Below are 19,603 nucleotides of genomic sequence, written 5' to 3'. Positions count from 1 at the left end.
TTTTTCCATTTGTGAGACGCCGCGAATTGGCCGGAATCGAAAATCCGTCGGCAAACCCTATAATCGAAAATCGGGCTTCCTCCTATCATTGTCGATGGCTGTTCAGTGAAGAGATGATCGGGCTCCGCATCACGCCACCTAGATGAGTCGAATAATGCAGGTGCTCCTCCTGGAGGTGACCGGAAGACAGAGAAAATGTCGGGTCACCGTCTGAAGAAAACGGGTCGAAGACCGGGTCAAGTCAGAGGGTTTTGATATCCTCGGGTTGATTATAATTGAAATCAACGGTCCAGATCTAGTGGTGGTTGAAATCAACAGTCCAGATCAAGCCGCCTCATAATTTTATTTTTAATCAAACTTTTAGATAATACCAACTTCCAAAAATCATTAAAAATAGCCCGTGTCCAAAAATATCCTCTAAAAATTCTTACGAACTTGTAATGATGTTTAATCTTACAAGTTCAAAAGATAAAATTTGAGAAACTAAAAACTTTAAATAATTTTTGAAAGCTATAAAGAAATTAAAAATAATAGAAATTGAAATAAAAATAGCTTGAAATTACTTTTCCTTTCAAAAATAGGGAAACTAATTTTCTAAGATCTCACAGGAAACAAATAAGATAATTAAGATTTGACCAATTTCTCTTAAATGAAAATTATTTACTAAGATAAGTTTAGCTTAGCAGGACAAGTTATGGTACTATAATTAATGTTTATCATACACGCATTTTATATCTACTTGAACAAAAATTACAATTTATAGTAAACAAAATTACAAAATTGAGAACAAAATTACCACATTGTTTTACACTCTTTACATATAATTAAACTAAAATTACAATATTGACAATGAATTTGTTCAAAACCTTGTAACTTCGGTACATGACATATAGGCCGTTCTGAAGTTTGGTGTATTTGGTTTCAAAGAATTAACTTCGATACATGAAGTTGCAATCCCGACCCAAAATTGGTGTATGACGTTACGGCCCCCGTTAGTCAGTGTGATTTTGGTCAAATTTGTAAGGGAAAATTCGTCTCTTCATAGATTAACAAAAAAAAATTGCAGAAGAAGAAGAGGAAGGAGAAGGAAGAAGAAGAAGGAGGATAAGAAAACCAGATTTGGGTGTCCAAATCAAACCTTGATATTGGGGAGGGAGGGAGAAAGAAGAAGAAGAAGGAGGAGGAGGAGGAGGAGGAGAAAATTAGATTTGGGTGTCCAAATCAAAACTTGATATCAAGGAGGGAAGAAGAAGAAGAAGGAGGAGGAGAAGAAAATCAGATTTGGGTGTCCAAATCAAATAGGGGAGGGAGGGAGGAAGAAGAAGGAGAAGAAGGAAGAAGGAGAAGGGTAGAAGAAGGAAGGAGAAGGGTAGAAGAAGAAGGAAGGAGAAGAAGGAGGAGGGTACCCAGATTTGATACGAACACCCAGAGAGAGAGAGATGAAAACCCAAAATTACCCTTTGAAAATTAAATAATTGCATATGTTTAACGGTGTTATTGATGTCATGTATTAAAAGTGGGTCAGGATCGCAACTTCATGTATCGAAGTTAATTCTTTAAAACCAAATACACCGAACTTCAGAACGACATATATGTCATGTATAGTTCTTAAAATTTTTCCTTACCATTAATATGACTAAGATTACACAAAATATGACTTATGTTACCATATTGACAACAAATTTGTTGTCACATGAGTAAATGTGTGTATAACATACTAATATTTATTATAGAAGTTTCCTTAGCATAGCCTACTTCACATTCCCTGCTCTGTCCCAGTTTCGATCTTATTTTGTTGAAGAGGAATAAAAAGTGACAAAAGAAAATATAACTTATAAATGGATAGCTCTCACCCAATTGTTCTGAGACCTTTTGTGTTAAAACCCAACACCTACCGGGTGGTTAAGTTATGGCAGTATCGGTACAATGATTGGCCACGGGCCACGCTTGTCGCTGTTTAACATGTTTCACACAAGTGTTGCAGAAAATCAAAAGGCATATTCCTAGTGAAAAAAAGTAAAATGCAATTCTATCTGTGTAAATATCTATGGTAAACTAGAATGAAAGTAAAATCCAATTCTAGCTGCGTATATCTCTATAGCGCATCTGTGAAATTTAATCCTGAGGAATCGTCAAACCTGGGGAAACTTGGGCCTTTGAATTTGCTTCTAGTATACTTTTCGACGACGTAACGCACTAGAAATCAAACGAAAAGACTAACAGTAAGAGATGGAGGTGAGGAAGCAGATGAGGTGTAAAAATCTTAATCGAGGAAGCTAAGCTAGCAAGGGGCTGAAAAAAATGAGAGGCCCGAAATCGCTAGCCTTACATTCTCTCTTTTGTGTTTGAGCGTGTGTATAAGGCATTGCCTTGCTTGGCTTACCTTATCCTATCCACCTCCAAATCTCCCTCTCCAAAACAAACTTATATCTCTTTCGTTCTCTCACTCATTCATTCTCACACACACTCTCTCTCTCTCTCTCTATGTCTGTCCCCAGCTCTCTATCACTTGTGCTCAGGAATTAATATCCCAATACCAAGCTTCCCTACTTCAACTCCCTCCTCCTATCAATTCTGCCATGTAAAACTGAAATCCCGCTTCATTTCCCATCTCCTCGAATCCCACTCTCTCTAACCCAAATCCAAATCCAAATCCAAATCCAAATCCAAATCCAAATCCTTCGTTAGTTTAAGAAAGAAAAAAAGAAAAAAAGAAAAAAAAACATGGAAAAGAAGCTTGCTGGTTCCAACCATTGGCATTTGTATATTCTTCTGCTTAATTTAGCTCCTGGGTTTCTGTCTCTAGCTCTGTCATCTTGAAGTGTTTTAATTAGTTTAAGACGAGTAGTGTGGCGGACGGAGATTTTTTCGAGTTGTGGAAGAGAAGTAGTTGTTTATTCGATACATTCAATTTTGGAAGTCATAAGTATCATCGTTCAAAGACAGTTAGAATTAGTTCCAAGGAAGAGAGAGCTTAGCTTTAGAGCCTATAAAACCAGCTCAATAGCTTTGGTGCACAATGGCTCCCAAAACAGGGAAAGCCAAGCCACACAAATCCAAGGGAGACAAGAAGAAGAAAGAAGAGAAAGGTTCGTTCATTCACTCATTTTCATCTCTCAAACTACTACTCCTGTAATATATTCCATATATTATTCATCTAATTCTTATTTTTTATTTTTTTTTATTTCTTCTCTTCTCTTCATTTGAATTATATACATGGTTTTGCTACTCTGTTTTTCCATTTCTTTGATTGTCTTCTCTTCTCTTCATTTGAATTATATACTACATGGTTTGCTACTCTGTTTTTCATTTCTCTCTGTTTGCTCAGTTTTGGTCTAACATCACTTCGTATTGGTGGCCATATGATGATTTGAAGGACAATGATAAGTTGAAGAGATATTGTTTATATTATCTCCTTATCTTTTGAAAGAAAACAAGAAAGCAAAAAGTAAATGAACAATGCGATGTTAATTGGTCGATAATTGAGGTAAAATTTTGACAAGAAAGAACAAAGAAATTCAGGTAAAATTAGATAGCCATACACATGACTAATCATATACACTGTTATAGTATTTATTTCTTCAAGTGTAAGTTTCTTCGTTTACTTCCTTGTAAATTAATACTCTACGAGTAGAGCTACATGTTAGTTAGCCTCATCTTTATTTATGTTTACTTAACTTCCATCAATTAATTAATACAGTTTTGCCTACCGTAATCGAGATTACCATTGAAACGCCAGATGAGTCGCAAGTGACCCTCAAGGTATGAATTGAGTAGGTTTTTTAGAAAATCTATGTTATGTGCTAATCTAATGATGGAGATACACATAAATAATCTCGGTTGTTGATACAAATGTAAACATATTTGGTGATTTTACAAATCTCTTTATGGTCATAATCATTTGGTATATTAACATAAATTTTTTCTTATGTACTGAATTTCAGTTGTATAGTCGTCTACTAGTTATTGTATACTCAAAATAAAATAAATTTCTCTTTAGACTCATTTCCACTTCGTTGAAAGACAAAAATATTACTGTAATGATGTTAAATTTTTATTTTTTGAATATAATGATATTATTGTTAACATTTTTTTCTTTTAACTTTTTTTTAATGTACTGACATTTTCATTCTTCTTGAATAATTAAACTTTAAAGAATTTTCTTAATACTTGAGAGTCATAAACTTTAAAATTTCATATTACCCCATTGTGCTATAAGTACCAACCACAGGTGGCTATTAAAATTTTGAGGCACATTGGGATACAACGTTGTGCCAACAAAAGATACCCTCAATCCAGCATGCTATAATTCACTCTTAACATTTATGTGGCGAAGCCTTATTAATGCATTATCATTGCATTCCTCTACCAACTTGAAATAGATTCCTGATATGCATTAACATATCAGCAATCTCTCTTCAGCTATTATCAATGCATTCCTCTTGAAATAGCTTAATTTTCTAGTTTGTTCTTCTGCTTCTAAATTTAAAGATTTAACTTGTACCAAAAAAAAAAATTTAAAAGTTTGAAATCTCCTACCAACGAAAATGTTCTAAAGAACAAATCTAGAGTGATAACAATATCACTGATATGTCTTTTTTTATTTATTTATTTTTTTTTTTAACTTTGAATAATTGTGTTTTTTTTGAAAAATTAATAATTGTGTTATATATGAATAATACAGTGAATTGGTCCTTATTTTTTTCAAATATTTATAAGGGGAGTTGAACTTAAGATCTCATCTACATATGTGAAGAAAAATATCATTAGACTGATATGATTTTATGTTATAGTTTTATTAAATTAACTCAATATTCACAATTTTGGTATCTTTTGTGAAATGGGAGAGAAATCCACACTCCCCATTTTACAATCTATGCTCATTCTTTCCTTTTTGGTCTCTTTTGTTACAAAATTTAAGTTACTAAAAAAGTAAGGCATAATTATCAAATTGCTACCCTAAGTTTGGCCTTAGTGTCAATTTGTTACCTTAGTTTCAGCCAATTTGTTTTCAAAATAAACCAATTTGCTATCCTGCGTTTTATTTTAGTCGATTTGCCTTTCATCAAATGTGTTGCTTTAAGCTTTCAAGATTAGCCAATTTATTTTCCTAAATTTTTAAAATTAGCCATTTGCTACCTTAAATTTTCAAAATTAATCCATGTTTGGACAAAAATGTAGCAAGTTGGCTAATTTTATGTCAGCAAATTGGCAGAAATAATATGTAGAGTAGCAAATTGGCTAATTGTGAAAACCTAGGGCAATAAATTGACTGAAATAAAACTTAGGATAGCAAATTGACATTAAGGTGAAACCGAGGGTAACAAATTGGCTATTAAGCCAAAAAGTAAATATATAGTGTGAATTATAAAATGAAAAGTGTGAATTTCACTCCCTTTTATAAAATTATACCAAAATAGAATCCACATCTAATTTGTATTACACAAGCACGTGCAATTAGTTACATAGAAGTTTTGAACATACCATTAACCATTCACATGTGATTTTAATGTCAATGTACAATATAAACGGCCGATGATATAAAATGCACAATATGTGGCTTCAGGTTTATTCTAAAAAAAAAAAAAAAAAGTGGCTTCAGGTTTAACTAAATTTTCAACAGAGGCAAAAATTTTTTACCGTCTGTATTTCTGTAACCCCTAGTAATTGGTGGTAAATTTTATTTACTGATTTGGTAAAATGCTATGTAGGGTATCTCTACGGACAGGATCTTAGATGTGAGAAAGCTGTTGGGGGTCCACGTAGATACATGTCATTTCACCAATTTCTCCCTATCACACGAGGTATGCGCTTCGTTCTTTTTCCACATGGGCCCCCCTCACCTGATCCCAACATCATGGCATGTGTGTACTTTCCATTACCTTATAATCTTTTATTCCGGGTCGTAATCAGGTGCGAGGACCCAGACTGAAAGATACTGTGGACATCCTCTCTCTCAAACCCTGCCACCTCACCATCGTCGAAGGTAAACACGGTCTCATTATGCTACACCCGGCTGTACCCGAACATTCCGCCTTTTTCCTTTTCTTTTGGCTTTAATGGCTAAAATACATTTTTTTTTCTATTGTCAATTTACACACTAACTTATCAATTTTACCCAATAACACACTAATTTTTCTAAAATTTGCTAATTTCCACATTTCCATTAACTTCCGTCTAATTCTACCATTAAGTATCATCATGTGATAAACATGTGAGGATATTTTGGTCATTTTACTTAATTTTAATTTTTAAATTTTTATTTATCTAATCTAATTTTTGTTTAGACTAACTCAACTTAATTTATCATATACATTTCATTTTTTTTTTTTAGAGTTACAATGTATTGAATATTTTGAATGGAATGAAATGGAAGTTAGTAATGATTCAAAAGGTGGATATATATATATATATATATATATATGTATATATAGCTTAACGTCTGGAGACTTTTTTTTTTTTTTTTTTTTGAAGAAAAGGGTGTTTTCTTAATATCTAGATTTCTTTTTGAGCATTTTGGTATGCTTTTTCAATAATCATTTGACATATAATAAATATTTGAGCTTATCAAATTGAATCATTCACGTAAAAATAAATATTTTCCCATAACAAAATATAGATTTACCTTTCAAAAAAAAAAACATAATATAGATTTAGTGGACTTTTTTTTTAATTATAAAGGATAGTGGGATTTTGATTCCAAAAAGAAAAAGAAAAAAGATAAGAAAAAGACCAAAATATCTTTAAGTGTTTCGCACATTATGGCACTTAACAATAGAACTTGATGGAAGTTAACGGAATTGTGGAAATTGGCAAACTTTGGAAAAATTAGTGTGTTATTGGATAAAATTAATAAGTTAGTGTGTAAATTTACAATAAAAAGAAATGTCAAAGAGTATTTCGACCATTAAGTATTTTATTTTTCGGTTTTGATTATATATACTAGCCTTCCTCCACACATGCTCTGCATGTGCAAGTAATTTTTTTCTTTTTCAGAAAATAAAAAAGAAAAGATAATGGAAGAAAATGGTTATTACAGAGAAAAGTTTGTGAGAGAAAAAAAGTGGGTTGTGAGATTTATTTTGTTTATTTTTATTAATAAAAATATAATTTGTAATTGTCATAATAACCCTTGTGATTTAATTAATTCTCAAAGTGTTTTAATTTCTTAAGGTCATGTCTGTCAAAATTTTTGATTTTGGCTAATAAAACCTCTTCTCTTAATAATAGTATAAATAAATATATATATATTTTTTATTTATTATTATTTTTTTTCTCTATAGAGGACTACACGGAAGAGCAAGCCGTGGCTCACATTCGAAGACTGGTTGACATCGTCGCCTGCACGACGTCGTTTGGCTCGTCGTCTTCTTCACCCAGAACCCCCGGTTCTGCTTCGGTTCCGGCTCCGGTTCGGTCGAGTTCTAAAGAGTCCGGTTTAGACGAGGGCGACGAGCACAATGCCGTTCCGAAGACCAAAGTTTCGAGTCCGATTCCGATCGCCGGCGAGAAAGGCGGCGAGTCGGCAATGTATCCTCCGCCGAGGCTCGGCCAGTTTTACGACTTCTTCTCCTTGTCTCACCTCACTCCTCCACTCCACTGTAAGTAACCAACTCTCTCTCTCTCTCTCTCTAGTTCCATTGTGCTCATTGTTTGAGGCATTTTAACGGTGGTGATTTTGCGGTGGTGTTGCAGACGTTAGAAGATCTAGCCGTCCGTTCCTTGAGGACAAGGCAGAGGAGGACCTGTTTCAAATTGATGTAAGTGATTTTTGATGTTTTCGTTTGAAATTTGAACCAAACTATTGAATTATGAGTTAAATTGAGCTGAGCGTAATAGGCATTTGGGGTTAAATTGGTGATTGCAGGTTCGGGTTTGTAGTGGGAAGCCGACGACTATAGTAGCATCCAGAAAAGGGTTCTACCCTGCTGGAAAACGTCCTCTTATTACTCACTCTCTGGTTGCTTTGCTTCAACAGATAAGCCGGCCGTTCGATGCTGTATGTTTTCACATTTTGTTTTTGTTTTGAATTAGAGCTCATTTGCTGCATTTACTGTTTGCTGTAAGTTTAAAGTTTTGCTTGCATTGCAATCGTGCAGGCGTACAATGCTGTCAAGAAGGCTTTCACCGAGCACAATAAAGTAGGTGTTTTGATTTTCACCTTATTTAGTAAGACTTTAGTACGAATTAAGGCAAGGCAGTTTTACCAAAAGCGTTTTTGTTGATTGTTTCAGTTTGGGAACCTTCCTTATGGTTTTCGGGCAAACACATGGGTTGTCCCTCCAGTTGTTGCTGAGAACCCGTCTGTTTTCCCGCCACTTCCTCTAGAAGATGAAAATTGGGGAGGAAATGGGGGTGGGCAGGGAAGAGACGGTAAACACGATAACAGGCCATGGGCGAAAGAGTTTGCCATTCTTGCAGCAATGCCTTGTGCAACAGCAGAGGAGAGGCAAGTTCGAGATCGAAAGGCCTTTCTGCTTCACAGTTTATTTGTCGACATCTCAGTTCTTAAAGCTGTTGCAGCTATTAAGAGCCTAATTGACACTCATCAATCTTGCCTAAATGATTCCACTCTTTCACTTCATCGTGAGGAAAAAATTGGAGATTTAATCATTAAGATCGTTAGAGATGCACCTGATGCAAGTGTAAAGGTGGATTGCAAGAATGATGGTAGTCGAGTTCTAGGAATGCCACAAGAAGAAGTTGCTCAAAGAAACCTACTGAAAGGCATAACAGCTGATGAGAGTGCAACTGTTCATGTGAGTTTACTGAATTAATGATAGTCATTCTATAGTTCTATAAGATCTCGGAGTGGTTACTAAAGATCTGAAATCATTTTTTTTTGTCCTGTAGGATACTTCTACACTAGGTGTTGTGGTTGTTAGGCATTGTGGATTTACTGCTGTTGTGAAAGTTTTAGCTGAGGTGAATTGGGTGGGGAAACCTGTTCCTCAGGACATTGAAATTGAGGACCAGCCTGAAGGAGGTGCAAATGCCTTGAATGTTAACAGGTCAGTTCATGTATCTGGTATGCCGACCCGATTTTTTCTTCTTCTTTGTTTCCTGCTCTTTTCTTTTCGGTGGGGTGGGGCAGCCTTTCTTTGTGCACAATAAACCACAAAGTACTAATAGCGATACATTTCCCCTGTAAAATTTACATTTCAGCCTGAGAATGCTATTGCAACAGTCATCCCTCCTTCAGTCATCAACAACGGTTCAACGAAGCCAGAGTACAGATTTTGAAAATTTACGTTCTGCTAGGTCCTTAGTAAGGAAAGTACTCGAAGAAAGTTTATTAAGGTTGCAGGGTGGGCCATCTAATCACACCAAGTCGATCAGATGGGAGCTAGGAGCATGTTGGGTGCAACATTTGCAAAATCAGGCTTCAGCGAAAAATGAGCCTAAGAAAAATGAAGAAGCTAAGATAGAACCGGCTGTTAAGGGCCTCGGAAAGCAAGGTGGACTGCTAAAGGAAATAAAGAAGAAAATGGATATCAGGAGCAGTAAAACTGAACAGGGCAAGGAAGTTCTTGGGGGTAACAACCTTGATCTTAATAAGAATTCAGTCACCACCAGTCAGGAGGAGTTAGAAAAGCGAGATGCCGAAAAGGAAATAAATTGGAGAAGGCTACTTCCTGATGCATCCTATTCGCGGCTCAAAGAATCAGATACTGGTCTCCACCTTAAGGTTTCTCAGCTGGTTTTTGATAGTCATATCTCAGTTTTACTTATACAGTTGTTTAGACCTGGGTAGCTAGCTCATGTCATCACATTTTAATGTTCGAGTGCAATTTGAATTTCGTGTGTTGCCTGATCTGATGTAGCCTTCATCTTGCATATTTGACTGACTGTTTATATTGGCAGTCACCTGATGAGTTGATTGAAATGGCACACAAGTATTACGCTGATACTGCACTTCCAAAACTGGTTAGTTCCTAATTGCAGAAGGTCTATGCTCCCTGTCCTCACATTTTGTATTCTCTTCTTTTGCTTCACATATCATCCTCTTACTATCTTTGGTTGTTGTCTTAGGTGGCAGATTTTGGCTCCCTTGAACTTTCACCAGTTGATGGAAGGACATTGACAGATTTTATGCATACAAGGGGTTTGCAAATGTGTTCCCTGGGACGCGTGGTAATTTCTCTTTCAATTTTTTTTTTCATCATCTTCTACATTTTTTTATTGTTTCTTCTGATCCTATTTTGATAATTTGGAAGTATCTAAGTAATTAACCGTTCTTTAAAGTGAAGAAAGGATGTTTTTTTAACCTCCGATACGATGAAAGGGATAAAACCAAATCAATAATATCACTAAAACAAGCACACGGGAAAAAGCAAGCATCTGATCAGACCAGATGATAGAATCTTGTAGTCAAATACCGGATACTTGTTTATATTGATATTCTTCGGTCAGACATTTCTCCTCCACTTTAGCCATTTGTGACAATTGAACTGTGTTGATACACCACTTTAGCCTCCTACATTCTTTTTCCTTTCGTATTTGAGTTTTAAAGATGATATGCAGATGGGTTGAAATTGTATACAAGCACATTCTTAATTTTCTACATTTCATCTGTTATGCTAGGTTGAACTTGCAGATAAGCTCCCTCATGTACAATCACTCTGTATCCATGAGATGGTTGTGCGAGCATACAAACACATACTGCAAGCTGTTGTAGCAGCAGTTGATAATGTCGCAGACTTGGCTGCATCCATAGCAGCATGTCTAAATATTCTGCTAGGAACCCCATCACCTGAAAATGTGGATGGAGACATTACTTGTGAGGATACGTTAAAATGGAAGTGGGTGGAAACATTCCTTTTGAAGAGGTTTGGATGGCAATGGAAACATGAAAGCGTTGAGGACTTTAGAAAGTTTGCCATTCTTCGTGGATTGTGCCATAAGGTAATACTAGCCTTCCTGCACATGCTATGCACATGCGAGTGATGCTCTTGCCTATTTAGTTTGTCCGCATCATTTGCCTCTCCAGTTTAATCTATTGTCATTGAAACTAGACATATATAATGTCAGAATATAAATGAAATAAAATAAACGTTAAAAAAATATAAAAGAACAAGTGGGCAAGTTGGTGAGGAGCCTTCATATAGTTTTATTTTATTTTTTGATATGCTGTTTACTGTTTTGCCCTTCATATATTTGAGTTTATATATTAGCTAACATAGTTGAGGTGGGGCAAATTTTGGTTTTTTTTTTTTTGTAAGTTTACCAAACCCAAGTTTTCTTCTTTAGATATGATGAGTAGACCCTTTCTAGTAGTACTACTTGATGTCTTATTCTTAACTGAATTCACTACCTATTCAATGTTTAAACCAAAGTTATGCTTTATCAGGTTGGCCTTGAGCTTGTGCCAAGGGACTATGATATGGACACTTCGTCTCCTTTTAGGAAATCAGATATAGTAAGCATGGTCCCTGTGTACAAGGTAAATATATCTACGCTATATATAATATCACTTCAGAAAGTTTGAAAGTGGACAACAGTCCCTTAGATTGTAATTTGTTATTAAGCTGTTGATACTTTCTATTGACAGCATGTTGCATGTTCATCTGCTGATGGACGTACACTTTTGGAATCTTCCAAGACTTCCTTGGATAAAGGTAAACTGGAGGATGCTGTTAATTATGGCACTAAGGTATGCAATCTCTTATGTTTCTTAGATATTTTTTTTATTAGCCAAAACAAAAAAAAATCATATCATGATTATTAATTGATCCAACTTTCACATAAATTTGGTAGGCGTTGTCAAAACTTGTATCAGTATGTGGGCCTTATCATCGAATGACTGCTGGAGCATATAGTCTTCTCGCTGTAGTACTGTATCACACTGGGGATTTTAATCAGGTATATGCTTTAATATTCTTTCAAGTTTCAAATGTCAAAACCTTCTTCTTTTGAAAAGAAGTTACTAGATACTCATTGAATACAAAATAGATCTGTCTCAAGTTTTAGAATTCTTGATGACTCGTTTTGAGTACATTTATAATCAACCCTACTATGTGCAGTGTCCCAATGGCTCCTTCTACGAAGTGCATGAATTGAATACCCTTTTCATGAATTTAGACAAAAGTTGCCATCCGGATTGGCTTTGACTTGTGATTTGTGCTACTATCATTTCACATAACCTATACTTGTTTACTGTATACAGGCAACCATCTATCAGCAAAAAGCATTGGATATTAATGAGAGAGAGCTTGGACTTGATCATCCTGATACAATGAAAAGTTACGGGGATTTAGCTGTGTTCTACTACCGACTTCAACATACAGAGTTGGCCTTGAAGTATGCTTCTCTCTCTCTCTCTCTCTCTCTATATATATATATATATATATATATATATATCTGTGTGTGTGTGTGTTTTCTGTGTATATAGTTGATACATGAGTTAATTTGCTCATTTTACTTTGTACATGACTCGATTTTTAGTTACAATACCTGGTGACTACCTGGTTCCGTCTCGTTAATCACATAATCATGTTAAAGACCTTGAAAAACCAGATGAACTAAAAGAAAATTAGAAAATTTCAGGAAAATTACGTTCTAATATTTGGTTGACATCACGATGGTGTTAAATTTTGAATATATGGAATCAATTAAAAGGTTTTTATTTGGACAACAATCAGTGAAAGTACAAATATATGCTGAGATTTGTTACACAAAATGGGATAAAAATTTGAATTTTTGTAACTGTTGGGGTTAGATGTAGTTTTACTTTGCCAGTTTTGACTGAAGCACACCTGGGCACTTATGGCCCAAATGGTGAGTTTAGTACATCATGAAACAGTTAAGCTGTACACTTCAACCAGTCAAGGGGATATTGATAACATAATTACTACAAAATCCTACGTAACCCAGCATGAGTCAGCTTATACTCCTTCAATCATGATCAAGATAATGACATACAATGTAGTCCATTTGATCACTGTAGGACCTGGTTTAGTCTAAGAAATCAATAATCTGGCCTGCAATATGGCAATGAAAAATTCATTATTCTTTTTTGGTACAAGCAATAGATACTTCTTATGAACTTCATATCAGGTTTTGTTTTCTCTAAGTTTCACGTTTAGTTCCCTATAAGGGGAAAAGGTAAAAATCAGAAATCGAGTTAGACTGCAGAAAACATTAATTTCACCGGAAAAAAGGACAAGGCAATATTTTACAGTCACATAAAACGAGGGTTTATACGACGTACTAGATACTTTTCTTCAAGGTTACTAATACTATGCATTTAATAGAGACAATAACAACAATGTGCAGATAGAGAGACTTGAACTCTAGTACTGTTAGATAGTTGGCAAATTAGCTTGGATCAATAAGAAACAAAGAGAAGCCCTCTCTCTCACTCTTGATAGAATAAATGAGGCCACTTTTGGACCTGCATTTAAGGAAGCAGATTTAACGAGGCAATGACTGAAGATTTATAGCTTACTTTCTTGTAATGCATTATAGGTACGTCAATCGTGCACTGTATCTTTTGCACCTAACATGTGGGCCGTCTCATCCAAACACGGCTGCCACCTATATCAATGTAGCAATGATGGAAGAAGGTTTGGGGAACGTCCATGTTGCTCTTAGGTACCTCCATGAAGCTCTCAAGTGCAATCAAAGGCTACTTGGAGCTGATCATATACAGGTCTCTCTCTCTCTCTCTCTCTCTCTCTCTCTCTATAATATATATATACAGATATTATACAGGTCTCTATAATATATATATACAGATCCTATCCAGAGCGGAGCTCCGCTTTGAAAATTAACTTGTGAAGTTCGAGTTTTCGGTCACATTTCGGTCGCATATCCACATCTCGACCGTTCAGTTTTTAGGTACTAGTGTATAGATCGTCTCTGAAAATTTTCAGCCAAAATGATGATCCGTTAAGGCATTGATAAGTTCCTTAAAGCTAGTACGGTTTAGGTTGACAGATTCAGTCCGTCCATTGATTTAAACGAGTTAGATGCCTTAATGATCATCAATTTGGCTGAAAATTTGCAGAGATGATCTATACAGTAGTACCTAAAAACTGAACGGTTCAGATGTGGATATGCGACCGAAAAGTGACTGAAAACTTGAACTTCACATGTTAATTTCAAAGCGGAGCTCCGCTCTGGATTGGATCTATATATATATATATATATATATATATATAACCTTGCTCAGGTGCGGATATCCGCACCTAAGCAAAAAGGTACAGATTTCCATATTTGACCTACTTTTCGATTATATTTTCATATCTTAACCGTTCAGTTTTTAGTTCCTAATGTATAGATCATCTCTATAAATTTTCAGCCAAATTGATGATTGTTGAGACATTCAAAACTGCAATTTACGCGAACGAACCGAATCTGTCGAACCGGAACCGTTCGTGTTTATAATGGTAAATTGCAGTTTTGAATGCCTTAACAATTATCAATTATCAATTTGGCTGAAAATTTGTAGAGAAGATCTATACATTAGGACCTAAAAACTGAATGATTAAGATGTGAAAATATGATCGAAAAGTGGGTAAAAAATGGAAATCCGTACCTAAGAAAAACTGCGGACGTCTGCAGTGGAGAAGCTCTGTGTATATATACACACACACACACACACACACATATACACAAGTTGGTTCATGTAGGTAGGTAATTCTAGAAAGTTTCTAGGGTATTAGGCCACAATTGCCCAAATATAATTGGAAGTAACAATCAACATCAAATAATTAGTGTCTGGATCTTCATCAGACTTGAGTAATTTATACTGTGAATAACTTAACTCCTGTATTCTGTTGTTCTGATGTTATATTTTATTTTGATGGGGAATTTTTTTTTTTTCTTTTTCAAACCGTGATCAGACTGCTACCCTCATGCTGATTCATTGGTCGTCTGTTGTTAATAGCTTCTAAAAATTGTACTTCATGTTTGCATAGATGGAAACCTCAGGATATCTCTCTATCCCTCTCTGTCTCTACTTAGTTTATGCGTAAGTTTAAAGATAAAGTCAACATTGGGTCATTGGGATGCATACAATAGATGATACGTCCATTTAAATCCAGAAAACATTCCCATGAAATCAAAATTAGATGTGTTCGTCTACTAACATACTATAGTCATACCAAGTCTTAATATCGATAAATAGAATGAATCATGGTAGTGAACATGATATTTATTATGCTTTTTTTCCCTCGTACTACTAAAATGGCATGAAAAAGCATAGATAGCTGGTATAAGTTTTATGCTTTTGAATGATTGGTTTGCTGGTTTAGTATGTGAGTGTTGGTCAATGTGATGGAAAGGCCAAAGGTGTGTTCATCACTGTTCATCCAAATGATAATTAGCCTTGTTTAGTGGACATTTAAGTTAACTAGACTTTGATTTGGAGGAATTAGGGAAGTTAAGAATTGATTAGGCTATATTTGCATCAACTCCTCCCTTCTCAATTCATCAAAAGTTCTGCAGATATTCAAGAATATCTGTAATTTTGCTCTGGTACTCTGATATTTCAGAAATATGATTGGCCCAAAATGAGTGGATATTAAATCAGGGATATTGGTGGTTATTGGGGACATCTCAGAGATGAGGGGAGCAATTAGATTACCCTGTATCTTTCTTGAACCAACCAACCATCCCCCCACCAAAAAAAAAAAAAATATATATATATATATATATATATATTTGAAACCTCTCATTTGTTCGTCAACTGATCTTCTGTAATTTCCTCAACCATTACCCAAGAGATTCATTGGCACTCTGCTTGTCCTTCGTGCACGAACATCTTTGCTTGCATTTGTTTGTGTTTACAAATATGCACCATGAGTAATTTGTATTGATGGCTTTTGTACATGTTTTAACCCATATGTTTTTACTTTAGACTGCTGCTAGCTATCATGCCATAGCTATCGCACTTTCTTTGATGGAGGCATACTCATTAAGTGTTCAGCACGAACAAACTACCTTGCAAATTTTGCAGGCGAAACTCGGGTCAGAGGATCTGCGCACACAGGTAATATTGGCTTTAGTAATCTCAGTCTCATTGTTTGGTGAACCTTATTTTTTATGTACCCGTAGATATCTGTATGATTTTTAAGAGCACACTATTTGTCAACCAGTTATCCGTTTAACATTAGATAAGAAGTTAAAAAATTGAGGTTGTATAGCAATTAAACATTACTCGCACACTTGGTTCCCACAGCTTATTTCTTTGCAGTAACTTACATCACCACATGTATAGCATGTGCTGATACTTAGTGTATATATAATGAGATGATGCTTATTTTGTTTTAATTTATATACCAATTATTCTAGGATGCGGCTGCATGGCTCGAGTATTTTGAGTCCAAAGCTTTGGAGCAGCAAGAAGCTGCACGGAATGGTACTCCAAAGCCAGATGCTTCAATCTCCAGCAAAGGTCATTTAAGGTAATAATAGATGCAACTTGTGTATTGTATCTTTGTTATAATGTGATATTTTTGACTTTTAGGCGCTCCATTTGTCAAGGTACATGAATCACAGAAGCATAGTTTAATCAAATTGAGGGGTTGTTGTGTCAAACTGGGCCGGTTGCCTGTTTAATGAGATTCCTGTCCTTTTATCAAAAAAAAAAAAAGGTCATTGAATTATGACATTTTTAACACAGTCGTACTTGTGGAAGACTTATCCTCTTGTTTTTATCATGTCATTGTTGTTATACCCTGACATTGGTTAATCAGGGTTGCATGTAGATGATTCATAAGGTATACTTTTGTAGATTTTCTCTTGTGATATCAACAATTACATGCAATCTTTTCTTCTTCTTCTTTGATCAGTGTATCAGATCTTTTGGATTATATAACACCAGATGCTGATATGAAAGCTAGAGAGGCCCAAAGGAAAGCTCGTTTGAAGGTCATACACTCCTAACCAGCTGATAGTTTGAAAAGAGGCTCTTATGTTGTCTCTTTTTTTTTTTTTTTTTTTTTTTTTTCTCCCCTTTCTGGAGAAATTATCCGATTGATATCTCTTTTGGAATACAGGTTAAAGGCAAACCAGGTCAGAATGGGGAGGCAGTCTCTGATGAGTACCAGAAGGATGAAAATTTGTTACCAAGTCATCCTGTTGCAGAGAATTTAAGTGATAAAGAGAACAAGTCTGAAGCACAATTAGGAGAACCTAGGAATGAGAAATATGATTCCCGTCTACTTGAGCAATCAATAATATTTGCTACACATGATGATCTGGCACAAGATGACAACTCAGATGAAGGCTGGCAAGAGGCTGTTCCTAAAGGCCGGTCACTTATAGGTCGCAAATCTACTGGGTCAAGGAGGCCAAGCCTTGAAAAACTGAATACTAACTTTATCAATACATCCCAGTCATCAAGATATCGAGGCAAGGCCAATAATTTCACATCCCCCAAAACAAGCCCAAATGAACCTGCTTCTTCAACTGGACCTGCTCCTCCAGTGTCAAAGAAGTTTGTCAAGAGTGCAAGCTTCAGTCCTAAGCAAAACAACTCTAGCACATCAGCTACCGGAGCTGCAGAGAGATTGCCAAACCCAAAGTCAGCACCATCTACCCCAGCTTCTGTTGATCAAGTCATCAAGTCTGTAAGTCCGATCAGTGTTCAGTCAACTGGAAAACTCTTTTCCTACAAAGAAGTTGCATTGGCTCCACCTGGGACAATTGTGAAGGCAGTGGCGGAGCAGTTACCAAAGCCGATTGTACAAATTTCTCAGGTGGGCCAGGAGACTCCTACAACAGAGGTCACTGTTGGTGAAGTGACGGCAATTAAAGATGTGAAGGATAAAAAAAAAAAGAAATCGACAGGAGAGAAACAGGTTATGGTTTCTGAGAAAAGCCCTTCTGTAGTACGATCAGCAAAACTGAAGGATTCTGTGGCAAAGGAGTCCTTGGAAGTTGTGAAGCATGCTAGTGTTGGAGTACAAGTTGAAGCTGAATCTGAAGCTGTGGAATTAGAAAACACTGCTTTTGAAGGTGCAGAAGTTGAAAATGTAAAAGTTCCTGTTCCTAGCGTTGAGATTTCTGATGCTTCCCAAAGTCCAAATACCACAGCTGCTGAATGTGGACCATCAGACCCCCTAGGGCCAGACAGTTGCCCCGGGACTTCCTCTGATTCAGAACCTGCATCTGCTTTAACTGAGACTAGAACCAACAATCCTTCTAATACAGGGGAGGGAAAGTCACGTGATTTACCCAATGGCGACATAGTTAAACCAGTGCCAACTGGTGGGGAAAAGGTAGATGAACAAGAAACTGGAAAGGAGACGAGCAAAAAACTTTCTGCAGCGGCACCTCCTTTTAATCCATCCCCCATTCCAGTTTTTGGCTCAATTCCGGTTCCAGTTCCAGGTCTCAAAGATCATGGAGGTATTTTGCCCCCACCTGTAAATATTCCTCCGATGCTTGCAGTTAATCCTGTCCGTAGATCACCCCATCAGTCAGCGACAGCAAGAGTTCCTTATGGTCCACGACTTTCTGGTGGCTATAACAGATCTGGAAGTCGGGTTTCACGTAATAAACATAGCTTTCACAATGGTGAGCACACCGGGGATGGTCCTCCCAGAATAATGAACCCACATGCAGCTGAGTTTGTACCTGGCCAACCTTGGGTTCAAAATGGCTATCCACTGTCTCCCAATGGTTTCTTGGCTTCCCCAAATGGTTATCCAGTGTCCCCAAATGGATATCCGGTATCACCGAATGGTACGCCGGTGAATCAAAACGGGTCTCCGACATCTCCAGTCAGTTCAGATGAGTCATCACCAGTTGTGACTGCTGATATTGGTGTTGGAGCAAATACTGAAGGTGCAGGGAAGGAGACTAATGATAAGTTATCAGTACAAGTTGAATGTGACAAGCAACCAATTGAAGGAGAGCTGCAGGAAGAACAGTCTTTAGATAATGTAAACGTTCCTCCTGAAACTGAAGAAAAGCCTACTGATACCGATACAGTTCCTGGTGATACTATTGTGGAAAAGGAGACTAGCAATCTAGTAGTTGAGGAAAAACCAAGCAAATGTTGGGGAGATTATAGCGATAATGAAGCTGAGGTCATTGAGGTTAGTAGTTGAAGAAGGATCATGAAAGTTTTCTAGTATACCAATCAGTTCAGAGCTTATAGTTGTGTACAAGAGAAGTGAAATACAAAACTGGGTTGTGAAGGCCCAGCTGTAGAGAGAAATCTTCCAGTGAAGTGAAACCTGTGTCGTTACCGACCACAACCCTGGCGAGTGTGAATACTTTGCGATAACACTGTCTTTGCTGCAGCATGGATTGAGAATTTTTACATGAGAATTCAGTTAATAGGCTGGCATGCGAAAGAAATATGCCACGAGTGGGTGAAGCTTTAGTGAGTAAATCATTGGTGGCCCAAATTCTTTTCCTGTTCAATTTTTACTTGTCTGATATAATTTTGTTGTTGTTGGATGTCAAGTGATAATGAAGAGAACCTTAGGATGTTTTAGTTTAATCATGTACTCCCGGAGATGTTGATTTCTTGGAAAGGTCTTAAGACAATAAATTTCAGTTTTCTTCTGTAATAAGTCATTAGTGAATCTGATGACACTAGTGGGTATCAATCTGTTCAGATGGTATGTTGTAATGCAAAACTACT

At 36.3% G+C, this 19,603-nt stretch overlaps 1 protein-coding gene across 2 annotated transcripts; it reads left to right on the top strand.

Annotated features, from left to right (window-relative positions):
- Window positions 1-2,389: 2,389 nt before the first annotated feature.
- LOC112197265 (protein TSS) lies at window positions 2,390-19,574 on the top strand. Of its 2 annotated transcripts, XM_024337886.2 has the most exons (23): window positions 2,390-3,089; window positions 3,701-3,762; window positions 5,712-5,804; window positions 5,914-5,986; window positions 7,284-7,601; window positions 7,696-7,760; window positions 7,868-7,999; window positions 8,100-8,141; window positions 8,235-8,759; window positions 8,854-9,011; window positions 9,166-9,688; window positions 9,865-9,927; window positions 10,033-10,134; window positions 10,585-10,905; window positions 11,351-11,443; window positions 11,552-11,653; window positions 11,758-11,862; window positions 12,167-12,300; window positions 13,468-13,651; window positions 15,863-15,994; window positions 16,297-16,409; window positions 16,797-16,875; window positions 17,004-19,574. In XM_024337886.2, exons 1-23 carry the CDS (start codon window positions 3,020-3,022, stop codon window positions 19,059-19,061), a joined length of 5,547 nt encoding a protein of 1,848 aa, XP_024193654.1. In that variant the 5' UTR covers window positions 2,390-3,019; the 3' UTR covers window positions 19,062-19,574. The 2 variants fall into 2 exon arrangements, with proteins under 2 accessions (XP_024193654.1, XP_040373943.1); XM_040518009.1 differs by lacking the exons at window positions 2,390-3,089; window positions 3,701-3,762; window positions 5,712-5,804; ... (1 more) ...; window positions 7,284-7,601; window positions 7,696-7,760 and having other exon boundaries at window positions 7,897-7,999; window positions 8,075-8,141.
- Window positions 19,575-19,603: the final 29 nt, after the last annotated feature.

The sequence above is a fragment of the Rosa chinensis genome, chromosome 4 (assembly GCF_002994745.2).
Source record: "Rosa chinensis cultivar Old Blush chromosome 4, RchiOBHm-V2, whole genome shotgun sequence".
NCBI lineage: Eukaryota > Viridiplantae > Streptophyta > Magnoliopsida > Rosales > Rosaceae > Rosa > Rosa chinensis.
Note: the sequence above shows the minus strand (reverse complement) of the source record. Positions and strands in the feature narration are given on the sequence as shown.

Coding starts and splice junctions, on each gene's coding strand:
- LOC112197265 (XM_024337886.2), top strand. CDS start 3,020: ATGGCTCCCAAAACAGGGAAAGCCAAGCCACACAAATCCAAGGGAGAC. Junction 9,689..9,864: donor ATACTGGTCTCCACCTTAAG/GTTTCTCAGCTG, acceptor TTATATTGGCAG/TCACCTGATGAGTTGATTGA. Junction 11,654..11,757: donor CTGTTAATTATGGCACTAAG/GTATGCAATCTC, acceptor TAAATTTGGTAG/GCGTTGTCAAAACTTGTATC.